This window comes from Clinocottus analis, unplaced genomic scaffold, assembly GCF_023055335.1.
Source record: "Clinocottus analis isolate CAN_PGR_092001 unplaced genomic scaffold, fCliAna1.0.p SCAF_23, whole genome shotgun sequence".
Classification (NCBI taxonomy): Eukaryota; Metazoa; Chordata; class Actinopteri; order Perciformes; family Cottidae; genus Clinocottus; species Clinocottus analis.
In genome coordinates, this window is record NW_027175965.1 from 5766768 (window position 1) to 5788101 (window position 21334).

Below are 21334 nucleotides of genomic sequence, written 5' to 3' on the forward strand. Positions count from 1 at the left end.
TTCTTGTCTGATTATTCGCATGCACGGCGGTGTGAGCATTTGCTGTCTGTGAACTGCAACATGGGCCCTCTTGACCTAAAGGTTCAACTTTGTGGCCTTGCCCCTGTAAGGCAGAAGGCTGGGCATGCTTTGCCCCTTCATGCTTGCCATAATGAGCGCACTTTAGGTAGCTTGTTCATGTGTCACGTTTATTCAGGGGCCTGTGCGACTTAATCAGTATTCTGTTTCAGACATGCAGCTGTGACTAAACTGGCGTTATGAGATCTGACATGCGGCAGGTTCCTTTTACAGCAGCACAGATATGACACATCAGTTTTCTGACAGCGTGTTCCTTTTAAAAAGATGTAAAACTATTTCAACAGTCTAAGAATAGAAGTGTGTAACAGCGACAGACAACTTTTTAGTGACAGTCCCTGTACATTAAGCCTATCAGACCATATTCATGTCAAAATGAGACAATTGACAACTTGTGGCAATTGTTTTTGCCAGTTTTTCTAAATATGTTTAAACTACTTGTTACAAATATGAGCTGTTATTTGTGCGACTGCCAATTAGGATGTTACTTTTTTAGTTGGTTAGATTTGTGATGATTTAATTGAATGAATCCCATTTGTTTGCGTTTGTTTTGAGGATATGAAACTATGTTAAAACCATTTCCTCTCATCAAGGCCAGACTCTATGATGTACAGTATATTCGTACTGCACATGAATAAACTCTGGGTGGACAGGCATTTGTCATTCTCATTGTAAACTTATGTTCTCTCAAAGGATTTATTTGTCTCATCATTCTTCTCTAAGGTAAAGGAAATCTTAAGGATTTGTAAAAGCCTTTTCAAAGATTTATTTTCCCATTTTGCCCTTATTGGATAGGTCACAGTCAAAATACAGACAGGAAATGGTGGGGAAAGGGAGAGGATGTATGACATGCAACAGTCCTGGCTGGAACAGATCATAAGGCATTCCCTCAGTATTTGGTATGTATTTTAACCTCTAAGCCTGGTGGCTATACATCTGGTAATGTAAAGCCAAAGGTACAGTATGTCAAATTCTTAGAAAGACTTGAGGACTTAAATTAATACTGTAAGCATTGTACGAAAGCCACAAACTTGCACCTTTGTTTGTATATTAGTAACAAATTCCTACTCGGTAAAAGCTTTCAAAGAACGCCTATCAGCCGGAAGGACGTTTAAAAAATAAAATCCACCTGTGTTGGTTCTTTAAAGATAACAAAAATAAGCGAGGTTCAACTCCTGTGATGTGTGAAGTACTAAACCATTTGCATCCAGTGGCAGAGGAGCAAACTGCAGTAAATATTTGCCTTAATGGTGCAAAAAACGTCAAGAACTGCAGAGGAGGGGGAGGCTTTGGATCGAAGATACTAGAATTCCAACAATGTTCCAGTTCAGACCTAACACCAGGAGGCTGTGTGCGTGGGTTTGTGTGCGTGTGTACGTGTGTGTGTGTGTGTGTATTACTATCATGAGCCACTAGAAAGATGTAAGACCAAATGGTAGCTTAGTTTTCCTGAACCACAGCCGATGCCTTTGAAGACACCGTCTCGAGATGATAACAAAAAGACCAACCAGCTGTGCAAGATATCCCAACCTAACCTTATCCCAGCTCCCCCAGCACACCTACGCACAGACAGACACGTATACATACACACAACTTAATGCCCAAAGTATTTAAACCCTTATAAGGTAAAATTGCAGGTCGGTTTAGAGTGAATCTGTTTTGCAGCGTCCCGGCGAACTTTGGTATTTGCGGCTGGGAAAAGCATCAAGTATGCAGAAAGGACATCCTTCAGTGTTTGTTTTCTCTGCTTCCCTGTATGCATCCTGTGGTTCTGACTGACTGGCTGCTGGCATTACGTAAAAACCAGACTCCGTGCTTATATATTTTTTTCCACCTCAGTTTTGGTAAATGATTCAGCAGAGCCTGACTAAATGAATGTTTTCAGAGCCTGGTTATGAGTATAAACATCTTTCCATTTTTTTTGGCCTGACGTGCTGATAGTTCCACATTTGTGGTTTGTCTATGTGTGTATATTGCACATTTCAGGCTACGTGACATTTGATGTGTCCACGTGCCATTTTTCGAAGCATGTGCAGATTCTCCTTGATTATATGATTATGTGTATGTGCATTTGTCAATGTTTTGTGTTTGTATCCCTCTGTATTGTGTGTCAGTGTTAGTGTAGACCTGAGCTCCCCGCTATGTAGTTAATCATGTCCACCTACGGTCATTCAATAAACCCTGATACAAATGGCGACTCACACCACAGCCATCCCACAAGGCCCCCTTCTCCTCTTTTTATCACCAGCTAGTAATTATGTGCTCCAGTGAGAGGCATGCAACTCGCGCACACACACACACACACACACACACACACACACACACACACACACACACACACACACACACACACACACACAGGGATAAGCACTCGGCTTGATTAGCAAACCTAATGAATCGCCTCGCTCTGTATTCTAAGAACATTCCATAAAGCAGAGGGCCATATAATTGCTTTCTACCTACAGAACTGCAACAAGCATTAACGCACAACTGCTGCCATCTCCTCCTACACTCTCCCTCATCTGCATCCTCTACCACTCACAACTACCACCTCAACCTCCCTCTTTCTGCTTTTGGACCTACAAATAATATCATTATCTGATGCCACATAAACTTGCTAGATTGATGCTGTCATTGAAAAAAAAAAGAAATTTCCTGTATTGTTGTAATGGTTGTCTGTCACGTAAAGCCCAAGGATTAGCATCCAACTTTGCAGCTTTTAGCTCATTGTTTTGCTTCTTCAGCCAGACTGTATAGTTGAGTCTCACCACTCGCATAAATCCTCCTTATAAAACCGTAGACGGCAGTTTCCAGTTAACAAGCTCTGACAAGCCAAGTGTTTGCTTCCTGTCCAGCATGAAACAGCAAAAAAGATCAAATTAGCCAAAACGCTACCAAACAAAACATGTTTTTCTCTGTAACAAAGACCAAAACCTAGCTAAAACATTGCAATATGTGGACTTTAATTATTATTGTGACGGAAGCATGACCTCAACAGGTCAAGTTGCACTATAATTCGGTAAAAAAAAAAAGTTGTTAATTGTTTGCCAACAAGTGAATTTCACCAACCTCGGAAAGCATTCTAATGGTTGGCATGTGATCCTGTGATTTTGTTTTGTTGTCTTGCTGCTGCAAACTCAACAATCCTTCACAGTGGCTGTTTGATCCAGAAGCAGGCGGCTGGTTTGAGCAAATAGGCTCTAAAAACACTCTGTACCATATTGTACCTGCTCAGCACCAATCATTATACGAGTTAGCGACCAGCTGGTGAACGTAGTGGAGCATTTAGCCGAGAGTGAAAATCAACAAACAAATAACTGCTCATAAGTTCACCATATTAACTTGAACAGTGGTAATTCAATCATCTCTAGTGCATAAAAAGAAATGCGCAAGTGGAGCTCCAACAGGGATTTTAGATTTCACGGTTTATTGAACAACATCTTCATTCTCTCTCAGTCAAAGAACATGCTATGAACTGCTAATCGTGCATCGCCTCCCCTAAGTCACAAATATTGTGCTTGTCATTAATAAAGTCTTACACAGTACCCGCATGCATGCATACTGAGAGACAACAGGATAGGAATAGAGGACCATACATCTACAGATATAATGACCACTCATGTTGCTTACTGGTGCAGTCAGGAGTTTAGCTTGGATTGGATTTTTTATCAGATCTATTTAAAGTGTATCTTGTATCCGATGGTGTGCACTGCTTAATATATAGTGGACACAATTATTACATGCATGTATTTGTTCTCTAAATTTTCTTAATATTCCTATGTAATGTTGTTTGAAGTTTGAATTTTCACACTTTTGCCTTATAATTCTTCTGCAGATAGGTGCAGTGTCAGTGCATGTTTTTGATTGTTGTGTGTTTGTGCATTTCTTGAACATACTGTGGCTTGCGTTTGTCATCTGCACACGGGAGTGAAAACAGGTTTGCATCGGAAAACATGTTGTTTTCACTCACAAGTGCAGCCACAGTCAAGTTTGCACATCATGCATTCTTTGTTAGCTTAAGTTTCCATGTTGAAGCAAAGGCTCTGCCGGGGGCGATTTTCCTACCATCTTCGCTCACCCAATGAGGTCACACCAGCCAGAATCCTGAGAATGTCAAGAATGGCCAGGTTTAAGAGCTTCTGAACAGCGCTATAGGTTATCAGATGGAAGGGGGCTGATTGAGAGGGGAGGTCGAAATGTGATCCACTTCTATAACGGTGAAATGAAGAAGGGGGGGGGGGGGGAGTGACACGCTTACTTCACCTTATAGCTGCTTCTCTAATCTGTGATCCACCTATAGCAGATGCCAGGACTTCACTTCAACACTGCTTCATTTACATTGTTGTTTTTAACCCTCAGGCGATTACATTATCCAGATGCCAAAGGCTGAGAACTAAAGTCTTAATTTGTCAGGCACAAATGAAGTGTGGGAATGTCCTAATTTAACCTTCAAATCAGTTGTAGATTTAATTGGATTACTTATGAGAACAAAAGCAGTCTGAAACTGTACAAGTGCACCAGTTTGTAATGAAGCCACATGCCGGTTGTTTTGTGGTTTTTTGAGGTGAGATCTATCACGCTGAGTCTGTCTGATTCCATACAATAACACCTTTGTAAACTGAGCATTTGTTTGAAGTGCAGCCTCAGTGTCAGCTAATGGGTCCTTGTTTTTCTGTGCATAAACAGTCCCCCTGTTTGTTGTACACCATACAGTAGAGCAGCAACTATACTTCACTATTGATTCTCATTTTCTTGATTATTAATTTGACATTGAAATATAAAATTTCAGAAAATTGCCCAAGTTATACTGCCCGAATAAAAAAAGCAAGCCCTAAAATCCTCAAAACCTTTATTTTACTATTATACCAGACTATAAACTGTCCTGTGATTCTTTTGGAGTTTTAGTCTTTCCGTTTCTGATGCATCTATCTCCTTATAGAATGATCAGTATGCAACACAAAACACTGAGTTCAAGGAATGTCTACTCTTCCAAATTAAAGGGTTTAATACAGCACAGCCTCTCATCAATAAAAATAAGCAGGTTCAAACTGAATACATAATGCCCGATGAATTAGACATTTCATTGTTTTTGTTTTGTTTTTGTCTTTGAGGGTTTATTATCTGTAATGTATTCTAATAATTAGGAAACCTGCCCAGTTATTCCTGAAAGGTGACCAGACGAGCGGAGAGGTTGTGAGAGGATGAGATGCGGAGGGGGGGGGGGGGGATGTTTTGTTTTTTTGACGGGGCTCAGGCGGAGATGCTCGTTATTCCCTCAAGTGTCTGGAAAGTGTGCCGTTTCCATTACAGCCTGTCTCGTTTGGCTGTAGCAGTGGTGATGTTTTTGCTTAGAGGCCCATGGTAAAAGGCAAGCTCTGTGGCCTTGTGTGTCCAGAGGCCTCAGCAGTCCGATGTAAGTGATGGAGTTGCTGTGGCCCTCCTAGACACACACATGGGTTACATGTGCAGCTTCAAAGACATAGCTAAACGGGCCCGACTGCTGGCAGCCCGATATCACTGACAGGAAAGCAGAAGGAGGCGCACAGGGACTGGCTTCACACTAGTTAGCAAGATGATTGAGGTGGCATATTTGAGGAATGATAAGCTTTCCGTTTTTTTGAGTTGGCAGACAAACATGCTACACAGCATGCCGGGCAGACTAACAAGCCAAGGGGCTTCCACGGGTGCCGAGAATTGAAAGCCAACACGGAAGTGCCAAGAACTGCAGTTCCTCAAACAGCCACTTGAGGTTTTCTCCAAAATTGAGTCAATCTCAACAGACCGCCATGTTGAAACGTCCAACTTTACAGGAAAAACAAACAGTATGGTTGAATACACAAGTTTTGGTCTCTTGATCCTATTTCTTAGTTCATAACCAGGGGCTGAATTTTTCTATAACCAACCGATTTAAATCAGGATGAGTTGTCACTGCCAAGATGGCGACGGCAGCTGCCACCGACTTTAAGCTTCACGACAGTGCTTCTGAATTGTATATGTGAGGTCATGGATATCATTTGCACATTTTATACAGTCTCTGCCTGAAACTCACCTTGAAGCTTTGCATAGCCGAGGAGAGCCGCAGATTCGGGTGATAATTCTCTGTAGGTTCGTCACAATTAGCAAGCATTTTCCCAATTAGCAAGCATTTTCACATTGCCACATAGTTTTCACATTGTCTTGGGATACGTCTGCTCAATTTTTCTAACACATCCTCGGACAAAGTCAGCTCTCACTGTGGCTTAGTGGTCAAACAGGGTCGTCCTTCAATCATTTGATCGGCTGCTCGATCCCCGGCTTCGCTAGTCCATGTCGATGTTTCCTTGGGCAAGACACTGAACCATAGATTGTATGAATTGTGTTGCTATATAGTTCTGTTAGGCAGGTGGCACTTTACAGCCCCTCCCAACAGCGGGTGAATAATGACATATAGCGTTAAAGTGCTTTGAGTGGTCCGAAGACTCGAAAAGCGCCATACAAGTACAGTCTGTTTACCATTCCCTTCTAAATCCCTGCAGTAAGGATACTTCCACGTGGTTCTCTTCTAATATACTGCAAAGGCAGATCCCTGGATCCAGCCCAGCTGTTTAACATTAGCACCTGACCTCCTGTTTCTTGCTGGAAAGAAGGAAAAAAAAAAATCTTTCTGGGAAAGCCCTTCATTAACATTTATGGGAAACCCTTTGGCCCATCTTGTTTTTTTTTTTCCTTTCAAGATTAAAACACAACCGTTTTCCTCATTTTTCCATAGTAGCCCCTCCCATACATCTAACTTCACATGGCTGTTTTGGGAAATCCCTCATAATGGGCAGTTAGTCTGCACTTTGCCTGGCAAACTCTGCTTTTTCCCTCCTTCGGGAAGAAGTCCATCGCATTCTTTGGAAATCGTGGGTGTAACCGTGTGGTATGATGCTGTTTTCTTTCTGCAGAACGCACTGAGTTTCCGTGCTGTTTTTAGTATTCTGGACAGAATGAGAAACCACTGGAATAACTCAACAAGTCAAAGAATGCAGATATGAAAAAATATATCGACAGATTTTTTTTACATTTTTGCTTTTTTCCCCCTGGAAATATTCAGAATGTCAACAGTATCACAGCACATGGTGGGAGGAATTGTCAGTCACATTCCTCATATCCAGTCAAAATGCTCTGACTCTAACTCTCCTTATCCTCCCTCCTCATTTCTGGGGCTTTCCTGACCTCTTAGCCAGGGGTTCCTCTTTCTTTGAGCAAGTTGGCATCATATACTAAGCATACTCTCTGCGTGGGAGGAAAGAGAGAGTGAGGGAAGCCTTCGAGAAGAACTTAAACGTGACTCACCCAAAATCTCCGCCTCCTTTCTTGACCTTTCTTGTAGCTCTGTACTCCCTGCTTTACAATGCACTAAAAGCACCAAACAGGAAAAAGCCACGGAAAGGTGAGGCTCCGGGCCATATATATCCAGACAAATCTTTGCGGAGTGTGTTTTGTTGGACATTCCGTTCTCTGGCACACCTTGGGCCTCACAAATGTTGAAACAGCTTAAATATGTTGGAGCTCTGGGTATTTTTACTTTGGCTTTCCAGGGGCCTCAACCTGTGGAACAAAAACAAACACAATGGGGATTCCTACTGGAATCGTCTCAATTGAATCATCTTTGGGACACGTGACACGCTTGCCAAGTTTTGATTCTCCGAGGGTAATGAGAGGCGGTTAACCGCAGAGCTCGGAAAGCCTGACAAGTTATGGGAAATGACTTTTGGTGACAGTTGTCAGACATTCAACTTTCCATTCAACTGCTTGTTCCCTTTGTCAATCTGAGACCATATGTACTTCTACAAAACCTCCCTGGCAGATGCCTGCTGAAGCATATTACCATCTTACATCAGTTCATCCTGTTTCCGAATGTCAATCCGTACAGTCCGACCTAACTGTTCAACAAAAGCTTCTGGAAATTCCAGGCAGCCCAGGCTTTCTTCTCAGCTCTGTAAAGGGCCATTTTGCAAGTTTTAGCTCCATTAAAAGGTTGTTTCTCTCAAATGACTGTATGCATGTATTTTCTTGTGGGGGTGTTTCTGATATAAATCAACAAGCTGTCATTTGATTTGATGTCCAGATTGTGAAAATCTAAAAAAAGTTTTCTTTCTTCTGGGATAAATGGAATTCACGTGTCTTGACTTAAATCTAGTGGTATTAACCCATGTACTGCAAATAGTCATTATCTTATTTGGCCAGGTCAGATTTCTCCATCTGAGGTTTCCGCTGAGACTCTAATATTACAGAGATGATGGAATATTGTGTTGTGGGCTCAGAATAAAAAAAATGCAACAGCAGCTTGTTTTTCTAAAGACGTTGTTCCTGTTTCTCAGGATAATCCGCTGAACTCAGTTCAGCGGATTATCAGGACAGTTTTAACTACTTCTTTTAACTCTGAGCTCTGTAGATTATCTACAGAAACAAGGATGTTTCTAGAAATAAATGTTGCTTTTAAGGTTAATCTATTTTCTTGTGCTTTGAGCAACAAAAATCTATCTTCTCGGTTGTTATTAGATTGTTTTGCTAACCGTTTATAGATTTTTTTTTGATGTACTTTGCCACTTTCAAGACATCCTTTGGCTTCCATTCATTTCTGTACAGTATGGAAAACAGACAGTGAATGACTGTAAAAAGCCTAACTGTCTCATAATGATGGTTATTTAAACAAATACAAAGGCATACTTGATGTGCACTCGGATGGATTACACCACCCAATTAAGTTTCAATACATTTCCGATTGAATATGTTATTGTTCATATTGTTTAGAAAGAAATAAAAATAGCAATGGATGGCTTGAATGTTCACTTTGCATGTTAGGTTGCAAAGTGAGTTGCGTTGTAAAGTGTACACGATTTGTACTAAAGCCGTTTTGTCCTTTATGTACTGTGAACACTGCAGTATTATGGCCCTCTGCTCACACACATACTTTATACTTTGCACACTCGATTGACACACACATTGTGCTCACCTTGAACTCGCAGCCTCGTCACTCTTTACGAGAGATGTGGGTGGTCCTGTGTCTGTCATCCCAGGTAGGCCAAAGGCGGTGTGTAGGGTTTCCCACTCGGGTTTCCATCGTGGAAAAAAAAAAAAGAAAAGAAGAAGAAGAAAGGCCATACAGCATCTTTTATAAGTTTGTTGTTCTTAATATGGTTTGCTATAATGCTGAACTACAACTTTACACTGATTTGTTTGTTAGTGTTTTATCGCTTTTTATAATCAGTTAAACGGCTCAAATTTTAACCTCAGTTTATCAGATAAAAGCTCACTCTTCTTGAAATATTAAACAGTGGAACAACCTTTAACCATCTTTCTCTCACAGTGTGAACATTTGGCCTCCGATCTTTACTATTTTACATTTTTTGCCCCAGCTGATGTCCGGGGAACAGGAAATCTTGGTTGTTAAAGCTATTTATTAGTGTTGCTTGTCGGTGGTATCGAGGCACACGACCTGGAGGGCGATGCAAGCTGTTCGTCTCGAGTACAAACAACAATTGCTGACCTCCAGTGAGCCGGCATTGCAGCAATGCTTGTGGAGGTTGCCATTTATTTTACCTCCAAAAAAAAAAGCAATTCAGCATGAATTCTTGGTTGTGTAATGTGTAGTAAGTCTTCCCTGCTGTGGAAGCTACAGTTTTATATAGTGTTATGATGTTTTGTAAGATATTATTATTTGTCAGACCAATGCAGCCAGGGAAGGGTGAACGGTTATTCTCCATGAGGTAGGTGAGTTTATTGGCTTTTCCCTCTTGTTTGGGCATAGACGTCCAGTCTGTGGGGGTCAAACCCAATAAACACAGAGGAGTCGGTGCCAAGTGGAGATGTATTTACCGAAGCCCCCTCTGTTTTTCCCCACGGTGGAGGCTCACATCCATTCGAAAGCAACAACCTCCATCCTTATGCTTTCCAACAGCTCCTAGCCTGCAGCTCTCCTGTATTTGTGGAGCCGTCACAGTGAGAGGTAGGCAGCAGACACATTCTTTACAGCCCTACTGATTGGAGCGAGCCCTTTATTAGCTCTGGGAGAGACTCATATTTCTGTTTATTTTTGCAGTACCCAGCTCTGCTTGTGTGTCTTCATCGGAGTGTGCACTGTGATCATCAAGGCGATAATGCTCGAGTCACTCCTCCTTTATTAATGAAGCTTCTCAATCAATTCTCTTTACATCGCCTTCCTCTTTAACTGTTGCTCCATATTTGACAATTACTTCTAATTCCTGGTGCATTCGCTGTCCTGCACAGACATGTGCATGGTCCTCTTTACTTTATGGGATAATCTCAGCGGTTAAGAGTGTTATCAGAGTGATTTTACAAGACTTATTCAACAGAGGTACTCCATAATATGTAATCATTTCTAAGAACCTCTGCAGTTACAGAGATTACTAGTAACATGCTGCACATGCATAAGGATGTATATGAGGAATTGATTATCATCTCATCTTTAAAGTATATATAGGTCATTGATCTTAGAGATATATAGTTTTATAGTTCTTTGTATATGTATCATCACCCCAGGACCCACATTTCAACCCACTGCTCATTGAAAATTCATGTTGCAATATTATTTTGGTATTCTCTTTCATTTTCAGTTTCCATCTATAAACAATAAAAGGAGCTAATGAACAGCCATGAGAGCATTAATAGAAAACTAATTAGGGAGAAGTCTAATGAATCTCCACGCAGCCACTCATCCACACTTTTATTTGTAATTACATGAAGGGTACTGTAACCTTTCTCAGTTCTCTAAAATGCATCACACATGCCATGCTTTTAAGAAGCTGAAGACACCCCATTCATCAGCTGCATAGTGCCCTGCACTTTTCCTTTGTTCCTCACAATCTTTTGTGTGATCCTGGCCCTACTGCAATCTCTCACCATTCAGGCGGCTGTAAATGTGTCCAAGCAGGACTATAGTGTGGCATTTTTCTCCTCGGAGCCCTGATATCCCGGGAGCCCCAAGTGAAAGCAGTCTGACAGTGCAGTCGGTCTGGCTGAAACAACTCTTTTTACTGAGACAGCCTGCCAGATTGTTGTGGTCGATGTGGTGCGAGGGGTCTCCAGATCTGCTACTGTTAACTGTGCACGCTTTCACATTGACCTACTTCTCAACATTAATGTAATCCTAAAGCTGATGGGGTGTATTGCAAGGGGGGAGGGGCGGAGGATGTCATGGCTTGGTTAACCACAGGTATGTTCCAACATACACTAAGGATTTGTTTGGATAACACAAGGACAGGCCATTGAGAGTTTGTTTTCTCTTGGCTGCCACTAAATGAGATGCTGTCATTTCATACTTTTGTTATAGGCTGTGAGAGTGCAAACCTTTGCAGTTAGTTTCCTTTAGGAATGTAACATTTGACCACCATGACAGCATCAAACTGTGCCCTTTTTTTCCATAATTGCAGCTATACCTGTGTGACTCATGTATGAGTGCTTTGTGTACCCTTCGTGATTACTGTTTCTGCAAGATCAACTCGAAAGAAATCCTAAGGCACTGATTCCTGATTAGAAAACGTCACACTTTCACATGTTTTCTGTGTGCATTTTCTACCTGTTTAGTGTGTGCATGTGTGGCTGGGCAATCGACTGTAAGATTTGAAGCTGCACCTTCTATCGATTGTTTCCCTCATAGCTGCCGTTTATTCAGTACTTCAGGCACTCAGTGGAACCGCTGTGCCTGGCAAACCTTTTACAAATCTATAATTGAGCCATTTAATCGAACTTACTCCTTTTAGCAAATAAAAGGAATCATCTATCTGCCTGCTGCATGAGGTCATAGACGTAATACAAGCAAGGTTCAGATAACCTTATATACCTTGTTGCAGCATAATTGAGATTTGTGCATTTATGTCAAATTCCATTTGGTCGATTACCCTGAAATGGAGCCATTATTCCTATTCTGTATTCCACTGGTCTTTGAACTTTCCTCTGCATTAGGCCTCGGCTACAGTATCTGTTACGATCATCATCTGTGTCCTGGATGTCCAGCCAAACCCTTAGCTATGACGCACAAGACTCAATGTTCTAACTTGTACCCATATGTCAATACAAGTCACTTTTTGTCTTTGTTTTTAAAAACAGCTCTTTGAATGAATAGACTTGACATGTATGTCAAGTTTATTTTAGGATGCTATAAGAAGCCTCAAAGCTGCAGTGAAAATAATTTGTGAAGTGTGAAAGGAGTCACTCACAGTGATAACAGTAATTATTACTCAGCTTTATGGATACTTGTATTGTCTTTTGGCTAATTGTTTGGGTTTTATGGCCAACAATTTTACAGTTTTGTATTATTCGCGTTCTCATCACAGGCATTTTCAGCCGCAGCAGGCAGCTGTTTTCAATTCAAAAAAAAGCTTTCATAAACCCCACCTGCTCAATGCCAAACAGCAAACAAAGTTAGCGATTGCCTTGCGAACGTAGGATCCTCTAGGAGATTGTGGAGCCCAAAACAGAGCTAAAAGAAAAATGATTTGTTGAACTTTTATTTGCCATAAATAGAATACACAACTCCAGATACTATTGTTGTTCCATGTCTTCTAAATGTAGATAGGTTAGTGGTCCCCTACATGTTTAGATGATGTCACCCCTTCAGAGGACATGCTTTGTCCTGCCCACCTAACCCCCAATATAACATATATGTACACAGATGCTTACCAGTTTCAGCCATTATGACAGAATCAGTGCTTAACGTCGTCTGCGTTGCCTGAACCAACCGCACTGCCTGTCTTTACATGTCATTGATTTCATCTAATTTATACATTTACAAACTGCAGCTGATGAGTGCCATTCAAAGAGGTTGACCTCCTTGCGTGTGAGGCTTAGAGGAATGCTGTGTCCCCATTATGTTGGAGCGTGGGACTCTGTTGCCTGGTGTAGGGAGGCTAGGATGACCTTCAGGAATGCTTTTGTTGTGTACTCTATTGCCTCTCCAAATGCACCGTGCTCTATCAGACTGATGGTCCTTTTTTTTTTTTTTTTTTTTTTTTTTTTTAGCAGAATGCGATATCAACGGGTACCGGGGGCGAGAGAATGGAGAAGGGCTCCATAAAGAGCCCCAAATGAAAGGCTGTTCTCTCTGCTTCGTCTCCTCTGTCCTGTGCTGGAACGGCAGGAATGTGTCAGGCAGACCTACTGGATCTCAAAGCCTTCAGCCCTTAATGAATTTAAAAAGGCCTTTTTCATTCAAAGCAGGCTGCTAGCTAACAGCATGTCGCCTGGCTACGCACTGAGGGGGGGAAAGGAGGAGAGCGGAGAGGAGCATAGACGGTTGGGGGTACGGGGGAGGGAGGAGAAGGAGGTGCTGGCAAAGTAAGTTGGCACCTAGGCAGGTCGGGGTATTGGATGTCCCTCACGGTGAGAGATAATAGGCCACTCTGCATTAGAAGCCACTCTAGGAGCATTCTTGACCCTGCCACGAGGGTCCAAAGAGAATAGAGGGAATGTGAGAAACAACGACAGAATGAAAGTCAGTGAAGTAGGGGAGGACAAGAAAAGGGCCACAGAGAGAGAGAGAGAGAGAGAGAGAGAGAGAGAGAGAGAGAGAGAGAGAGAGAGAGAGAGAGAGAGAGAGAGAGCTTCTAAAGAAGGTGTACTCTGACAAAAGAGAAACTTGAAATGTTTGCCCCTGTTGAAGGAGGTGTTTGTCATTTTTGGGAAAAATCCTTTTTGCTTTCTTGCCTGGCGTTAGGTTAACATTTTGATGCCACTCTCAGCTGTGTATGGTAAACAAGATTCTACAGTCAGCAGTGGTTAGCTTAGATTTGCCGAGAAAGACCGAGAAAGGAGAAACCACTAGCCGTGCATCGACCACCGTGGTCCGCCTACGCGCATCTGGCACAAGGGAGTCGTTACAGTTGGTTTTAATCTACCAACTCACTGCGAAATGCCCTCAAATCCTGCACACTGCACCTTAAACAGTGTATTGACTTCTACTGTATGCCAGCTTTTGTCGAAACGGTAATGAGCTCAATGAGGTTTATCTACGTCAATACTCAAAGACATACCCGACTTAGTGATTGATGGACCTGAAACTGTTAACTGTACCCAGACAATAGATTCACTTGTCTGTAAACGCAATATGAATCACATGAGGAAACATAAACTTAAGTCTTTATCTTCTGTAATTAGCCGTGTGTCTGCAGTAAGCTGTTTGGGACTTGCGTAGCATGCTAATTGTTTTGTCTATCATGGTTACAGCACTTGATACTCTGCCACAACCTATAGGAAAATGTATAAACAAGCATTGATTATATTAGACTGATTTAGATAGCTAAAGAAGAAAAAAGGAGACTTAAATGTCACGTAAAGCTTGACAGTAGTAAGATTTTTGAGAATGCTGTGATCCATCTGTTCAGCTTTTGTCTAAATGACAAACATTTGTTGATGACTTGAACTAATGAACAATGGGAAACTGATTAAAACATCCCCTCCCCCTGCAAATAATATCTTGAGATTTCAGTGATTGTAGTGGGTCATGTCAGAACAAAATGCTAACTTTCCCTGGAAGTGGTTGTGTGATTGCAGGAAAAATACGCTCTCCTGCCAACTATGTACAACAGGTATAGGTTATCTGCTTCAACAAATCTGTGCTTCTGCTACAACATGCTGATGGCAGCATCAAAATATGCTGTAAACTTCATGGAGAATGCAGGTTGTGACGGAGTCAGGAGGGTTTTCTTGCTTTACGTCAGGCCTGTTGTTGCCAGCTGAGCCAATGAGATACTTGTAGCTGAGCAGGTGCATCCCTTCACGGCAGCTGTAGTCTTTAAATACTTTTCAGTACAAATAAAATATCGAGGTGTTACTACTCTGTCAAAAAGTTTCTTTAATCCAGCACAGCTCATAGCTACCAATTTGTTGTTTTTCGGCACAGGTCCAAAAATAGCCGGGGGTGCTGCTAAGTGGAGCTAGTGCTCAACAAATGCTTCTAGTCTGTATCTGCAAAACCGGTTGGAGTAGACTGGATCATACTGTCATTTGGCTCTAAAGCAACACAGAGATTGATAATATCTATGGTCTGCATTTAAATTGGGTAAATATTCTAATGGTTCTAAACTTGATAAATGACTTTCTTTTTGGAGTCCGTATTCATGATATTTATTTATTTTTATGTCTGTGTACCAACCAAGTCACAAGCTACATTTTTGGAGGGTGTCTATGTGGAAAGACAGCCTCATTGATGTTCTGTACCACACAAACACACACACACACACACACACACACACACACACACACACAGATATCACACTGTTGTCTATGTATAGGCACCATCACATAGTGAGGAGGGGGCCTGAACCCCAATTGAGTCACATCACCTCCAGTGATGTCAGAGGAAATGCCAGAGAGCTGAGGTAAAGAGCTGCTTCATACGGTCCTGCAGATTCCTGGGCAGACGACCACTGTGATAATAGAGGCTCCAGTATGCAACGGACAAAAGAAGAAAGGAAAAAGCTGTGGCTGATAACGGTGATGGAGAAACAGACCAGCGTGTGGAATGATCAGCCTTGTTGGGAAAGGTGTTTTTCTCTTACTCAATATGATCTGGACAGGGTATTAAACATGAGCTCTCCAGCTTTGTTGTGCAAATATGGCCGTGCTGAGGTCACAGACATGCAAACAAAGTCATTGTCAGTGAATTAAGTGCTTGAACTGACTACGTTTTTGTCACAAATTATGAATCAGTAAGGAAAAGCCTGGCTGAGGCCAACTGAGATTCCACAGTAATGGGATGATGAACAAACATCAAAAGCACAAATTCCCTCCCGATTGTTTACTTCCTCAGAATCTGATGCAAGCTTTTATTTGCCACCCAACATACCTAAAAACCAAACTAAACGAATAGCAGAGCGCTCCTTGGCGGTGCCTTTGCTTGCACAACTGAAAAATAAGGGGGATTAACTGTTACCTCTGTGTAATATGCTGCTGTTAATGTCAAAGCTTTTAGGAAACCACTAACGAATTTGTGAACCCATTGGAAGGACACTGTGCTCTTCCTGGTGAGCTACAGTTGAAAGATGAGGAGAATCCCTGCGGTGAGGATGACAAATAGGGGAAAGTTAGATTATTCTGTGGGAACATTCACTTTCTGTCTTCTGGAAAGGGAGTGACATTGTGGTTAAGTCATGAGCTAATTCATAGAACCAGTTATGCAAACAAACGGCGTCTTTTATTTAATATACACTCAGTAGCTCGATTATGTGAGTATGTACACCTCGCGAAAACGAATGCAGTCGAAGATAACAGTCCGGCCTCATTTCTGAGGATGCAGTTTGTTTGTTGTTGAGCCTTTTATCATTGATATACATGCGGTGGACCAGTATCTACTAAACTGGCAACTGAGCGTATCACACCATTACATATGAATGTGTGCAAAAGGAAAGTTGTCTTTGTATGTGTGCGCATAGAAGCCTCTATCTAGGAAGTGCATGGCAGTCTACCTGGATGACCTCACGGTTCGGCCCTCCACAAATGAGGAGAAGCAGAAGCATTGTGTTTGCCAAAAAGCACAGTGAGCAGTCTGAGGTCATAGCGAGATAGGGCTTGTGGAAACACTGATGCTCTCGGTAACATGGCTGGCCTTGGAAACTAGTCCCGCAGGAACCCCAAAAACAGCACGGTAAAATCACACTGGGCGGTCAGACAGGAGAGCAGACCAGCCACAGTTCAGCCAAAGGAAAAGACCTGCTCTTTGTTCAGGTTTTAGGTGAAGCCGAGAGGATGTCCTCTTATTTTCATTTCCAGGTGACATTTGGAAATGAAAATGCATTCCATTATATATGCTATTGTTATGCGGGATGCAGCCATGATTTCACTTCCACACTATAAATATGTGAAAGATAGATTAACCAGAACATGAGGGCAGGAAGATGTTGTTTTTTTTGAAGTTATGTTGGTCCTTCAGCATACCTATTTTTCACATCGACTACCGTGTAAATGTTTTAAAGTACTTTCTCCAAAATGACGTAATTTCATGGTTCAGCAGAGTTGGATCATTAAAAGGCAGTCATGGCAACCTGTTGGGGATAGAAGGTTGTGTTTAATTGTGCTCAATTACAGTATATGGGTACTGCTAAACGCTGTGCCTTAAAGAAATACAGTGAATGGCTTCAAACTGATTTTCATCTTCTTGTTTACAGATGTCTGATTAGAACTAGACCGTATCATTAAGCTGGTGGTTTGGACCACTTGGTAGTGTAGTTTAATGTACAATACGTCATCACAGGTCAGTTTTTCTTTCATATCAGCAGATGTTTTAAGTGTATTTCTTCTTTTTGTCTGTTCCAGACGGAGGCAATGAGCAAAGCTCTGAAGGATTTGAATCTGAACATTGTGGAAATGACTGATGAGAACGCCACACTGGATGGAGGAGACGTGCTGTTTACAGGTACAGTCTGTCTGTTGTATTTTGTTGAAAACCTACAACCTCTGCACCATGAAAAAAAAGCCTTTCACATATGGAAGCTTTGACAAAGAAAATGTAGCTGTCAACTTCAAAAATATATATTATTCAGATACTTCAGCAAAAGAGAACATATCTTCATTTAGATCTTCATGTAACACCCATTTAATACTGCGAGTGGAAAGGACAAGGGATCGTGACAAGCTTGTCTCATTATGATGGCAAATGAACATTTATTCCCACACGTTTAGCACAAATCAAATGTATGGTGTAGTGCTTTTAGTCTGATTTCCTGCATGACATGCTTTTATTGTTCAGATAAGTATTATTTTTCGCATTCACTTGCACAATAAACCTCTCATTCGTTGCCGTTTTTGAAAAAAAACAACATGTTTTTCCACCCTCTCTCAATGATTGAGGTCAGTAATGACGCGGGCTCCGCTTCAGATATTTCCCCGCACGACCATTAACCGCCGGAGAAATTCTCAAACCATTCCAGGAAATATTTTAATGCAGCAACACAATGCATACATACGTACATGTTTCTCTTTGGCTTGTAGGAATCTCTTAAAATCGTATAACAGATGCTTTGAGATGGGGTTTCCTTTGCTTCATCCGTTTTCGTTGCATCCCAAGACACCTAATGTGTTATTTCTAACATGATACAATTTAGAAATTTCACTCTGGATTCAAAACATAGTAACGGGCAAACACTCCTTTGTGCGACCTCAGTGACCCGCTTCCTCAGCACACTAAGCAGAATTTACCCTGAAAACTATTCTGTAGCAGACACGTTGTGTGCAATTCTGCACGGATAAAAATAATCATTATGACCTCAGGCTCTTCCCACGTGCCTCTTCTTCCTGTGGCATCAGATGATACAATTTGGTAAGAGCAGAAAATCGTGGGTACAGTCGCACGGTGGGCAAAAATGTGGGTCAGAGTCTTTTACACTGCGCAGGCCACAAGGAAAAAAGCATAGTACACTTAATTGGGTTTCTAGACGCTGGCTCTGTGCGCTCGTCCCTTCCAGCTGAAATCGGTTTCACATGGCAGGGCTAGAAACATTTCCTGTTGGCAGGACCCCGGCTAACGGCTCATTTTGTAAAGTTTCAGCAGCTATGTGAGGAGCCCATCGCGGAGCTCAGTGTGCCGCTGCAGACTCACTTTCAGGCCTCTGTCTGCTTCTGCCCAACCGTACTGACCACAGCGGGCCTTTTCTAATATATGTAGTCTTTTAAGCTTAAAGCCTTTAATTGTTTTGAGTATCTGCTGATCCGTGGTGAGCTGTATTCAATTGCCCCAACAGCCAAAGAGATGTAAGTGGAATTTAATGTATATTTTGTCAAAACAACTTAAGTGGCATCTGATTCTTTTTTCAGGTCGAGAGTTCTTTGTGGGCCTTTCCAAACGGACCAATCAGAGAGGAGCAGAGATTCTAGCGGATGCCTTTAAGGTGCGTTTACATACTTTATAGCCATAGCAGGGCAGCGCATTAAAACACAATTATAACACTAATGTATTATCACCTCATAGAGGGGACATTGCTAACAGGCCAGTCAACAAAAACGTAGTATCTATATAATATATAGTTCTGTTGGTAGTCAACTGCTAAATGTACATCTAATATTCACACTCCTTTTTGCTGCATTTTGTTTTCCATGCAATCCTGAGACAAACATTTCACTCATTTGCTGCTAAATACTCCAATATGTTCATGAGCAAGTCATTAGTTTTGTCCTACTGCTGTTCATTGCTACCATATAATTTTAGAGCTTTTTGCACATTACATCTGCCTGCTACAGCGGAAAAGGACACAGAGTGGTGAGAGTGACTCAAGCAGTCAAGTTGTGGGCATAAAACCAAAATCATTACCTGAAAATCATTCTAAAGCGTTGTAGAACTGAGGTGAACTACAAGTAAAGTAATTTCAATAATTAATGAACTTGTATCTCCTTTGTTTGAAATTGGCGAAACGTGACATCATCATTAATGTACTGTGCTGTCAGTTTAACTCGAGGATGAGTGGGACAATATTATATACATTATAAATTATTCTTCTACTAACTATTGAAGTACTACCTGCGTCCAGAGAGCCTGATGAGGGGTATTACTTTGTTCGAAATTCAAATTCAAGACTTTAAGACATGACGCACATATCCAATGAAAATATCTTGCAAAATATCCCAAATCCTTGCTGCAACCACAGATTCTGGCAAACGGAAAGGATTTAGGCCCGCGGCCTCGAAGCAGGGTCACGGTGTGGGTCACAAACACTGATTCTATCTATCTTGTGTACTTTTATTGTAATGTGCAAGAGTTTCATACTGCAGATTTATGCGTCTTGCTTTTGGATTTGCTCTGAGAGACTGTAACAAAAGAGGAAAGCTGTCTCAGAGGTGAGGAGTTCATCACATTACGGTGACCTAAATGGCCTCATTGGTGCACTTCCTTCTTCCAGTTTGTATCTGATTTGAATTCCTCATTATGGATTCCTCTGTGTTTTCTCTTATCTCTGATAAAACAGGACTTAATGATGCGTCACGGGCAAATGACACTCGGAAAAATCACTTGAGCGTCCATTATTGTTTTTTCCGTTTTTTATCAGATTGATTCCTCCTGTCATGTTTTTTTTCCTATAATTATCAAATTAAGGGTCACTTTGTTGCTGGGTTTGTTTATCACTCAACAACTGCGTACAGATGTCAAAGCACTTTTCTTGATGGTCCTTGAAGGGGTTAGAGCAGATGGGGCTTTTGATTGGAGGAGTTGATTTGGAAATGATAATATAGAGGCCAAATCACTTCTTCGTATTTGCAGGTAGAGGTGGTGACTCCAAATTTACTAATAAAACAAGAACTGTGAAGGCTGTCAATGGTGAAGCTCAGTCTGCTGTGCTCCTGGGTTGGTCCTGTCGGTGAAGATGAAAAGCAACTCAGTATCTCTCTTTACTCTCTTCATAAGAAACCTATGACTCATACTTCTAATTTTGAACTGTAACTTTCTGTTTATGGATAAGCAGTGAAGGAAATTCAGATTACATAATCCCCAGTTGCCCTTTTGTATCTTCTGAACAAGTGCCAAGGAAAGAATTCAAGAAAACGTCAAGGATGGAGTAATTTAAGTTTTTGGCATGGTGAACTGCCAAATGCTAGTCTGCTCATTTGCATCATAGCGCTTCAATTTCAGCTATTGATGCAGTACAAATATTGACTTAAAAAGTGTTACCTAAATTCTTGAATGCAAAATGTCACAAAAGAGTGTAACTATGGACGAAGTACACAATACCTCCACTACCTCATCGGTTAAGTAAGAGCTATATGTATTAAAAAAAAACAATTCAGGACATATTGTGTGATTAAGAAAACACATGGATGTCAGTTCAGAGGCACAAACCTTAATTTATATGCTCATTTAAATGTGGTCACGTGAAGTCAGGAAGGAAAGGCCTCGGAAGTTTGAAGTCACATAATTCAAACTAAAGCTTGGTATCGCTTCAAGGTTTGCAAATCTCTGTAGGACTTAACTGTAGCTGTTTGTGACAAACGGTGAGTCCATGTATTAAATGCTCAATATATCATGTTTAAAGTGGGAAATTATTGCAGTCCAGTAACTCAAAATCAAAACAAACTCTGTAGTAAAACAATGTTGTTTCAGGAGGTTATGCTATGCTGTAATTCTTCAAATATGGAAACCAGGCTTTAATTCTTTCAACCAAGAAGGCTTTCAACCGGCATTTTAATGAAAGGGGTCAGTCCAAAATCCAAAATATAAAAAGCACATCATATAAAATATACAAAGCACAACAAAGTGCCTTATAAAGTATGATGAAACTGATCCGAAATATAG

At 41.3% G+C, this 21334-nt stretch overlaps 1 protein-coding gene across 2 annotated transcripts in view; it reads left to right on the forward strand.

Annotated features, from left to right (window-relative positions):
* The window catches only part of ddah1 (dimethylarginine dimethylaminohydrolase 1), a 66807-nt gene that overhangs the window by 32385 nt on the left and 13088 nt on the right, over positions 1 to 21334 (forward strand). For both annotated transcript variants that reach the window (XM_068589737.1, XM_068589738.1), the window contains 2 exons: positions 17371 to 17470; positions 18868 to 18941. In XM_068589737.1, coding sequence (XP_068445838.1) covers positions 17371 to 17470; positions 18868 to 18941 — 174 coding nt within the window. The remainder of the gene's footprint in view (positions 1 to 17370; positions 17471 to 18867; positions 18942 to 21334) is intronic.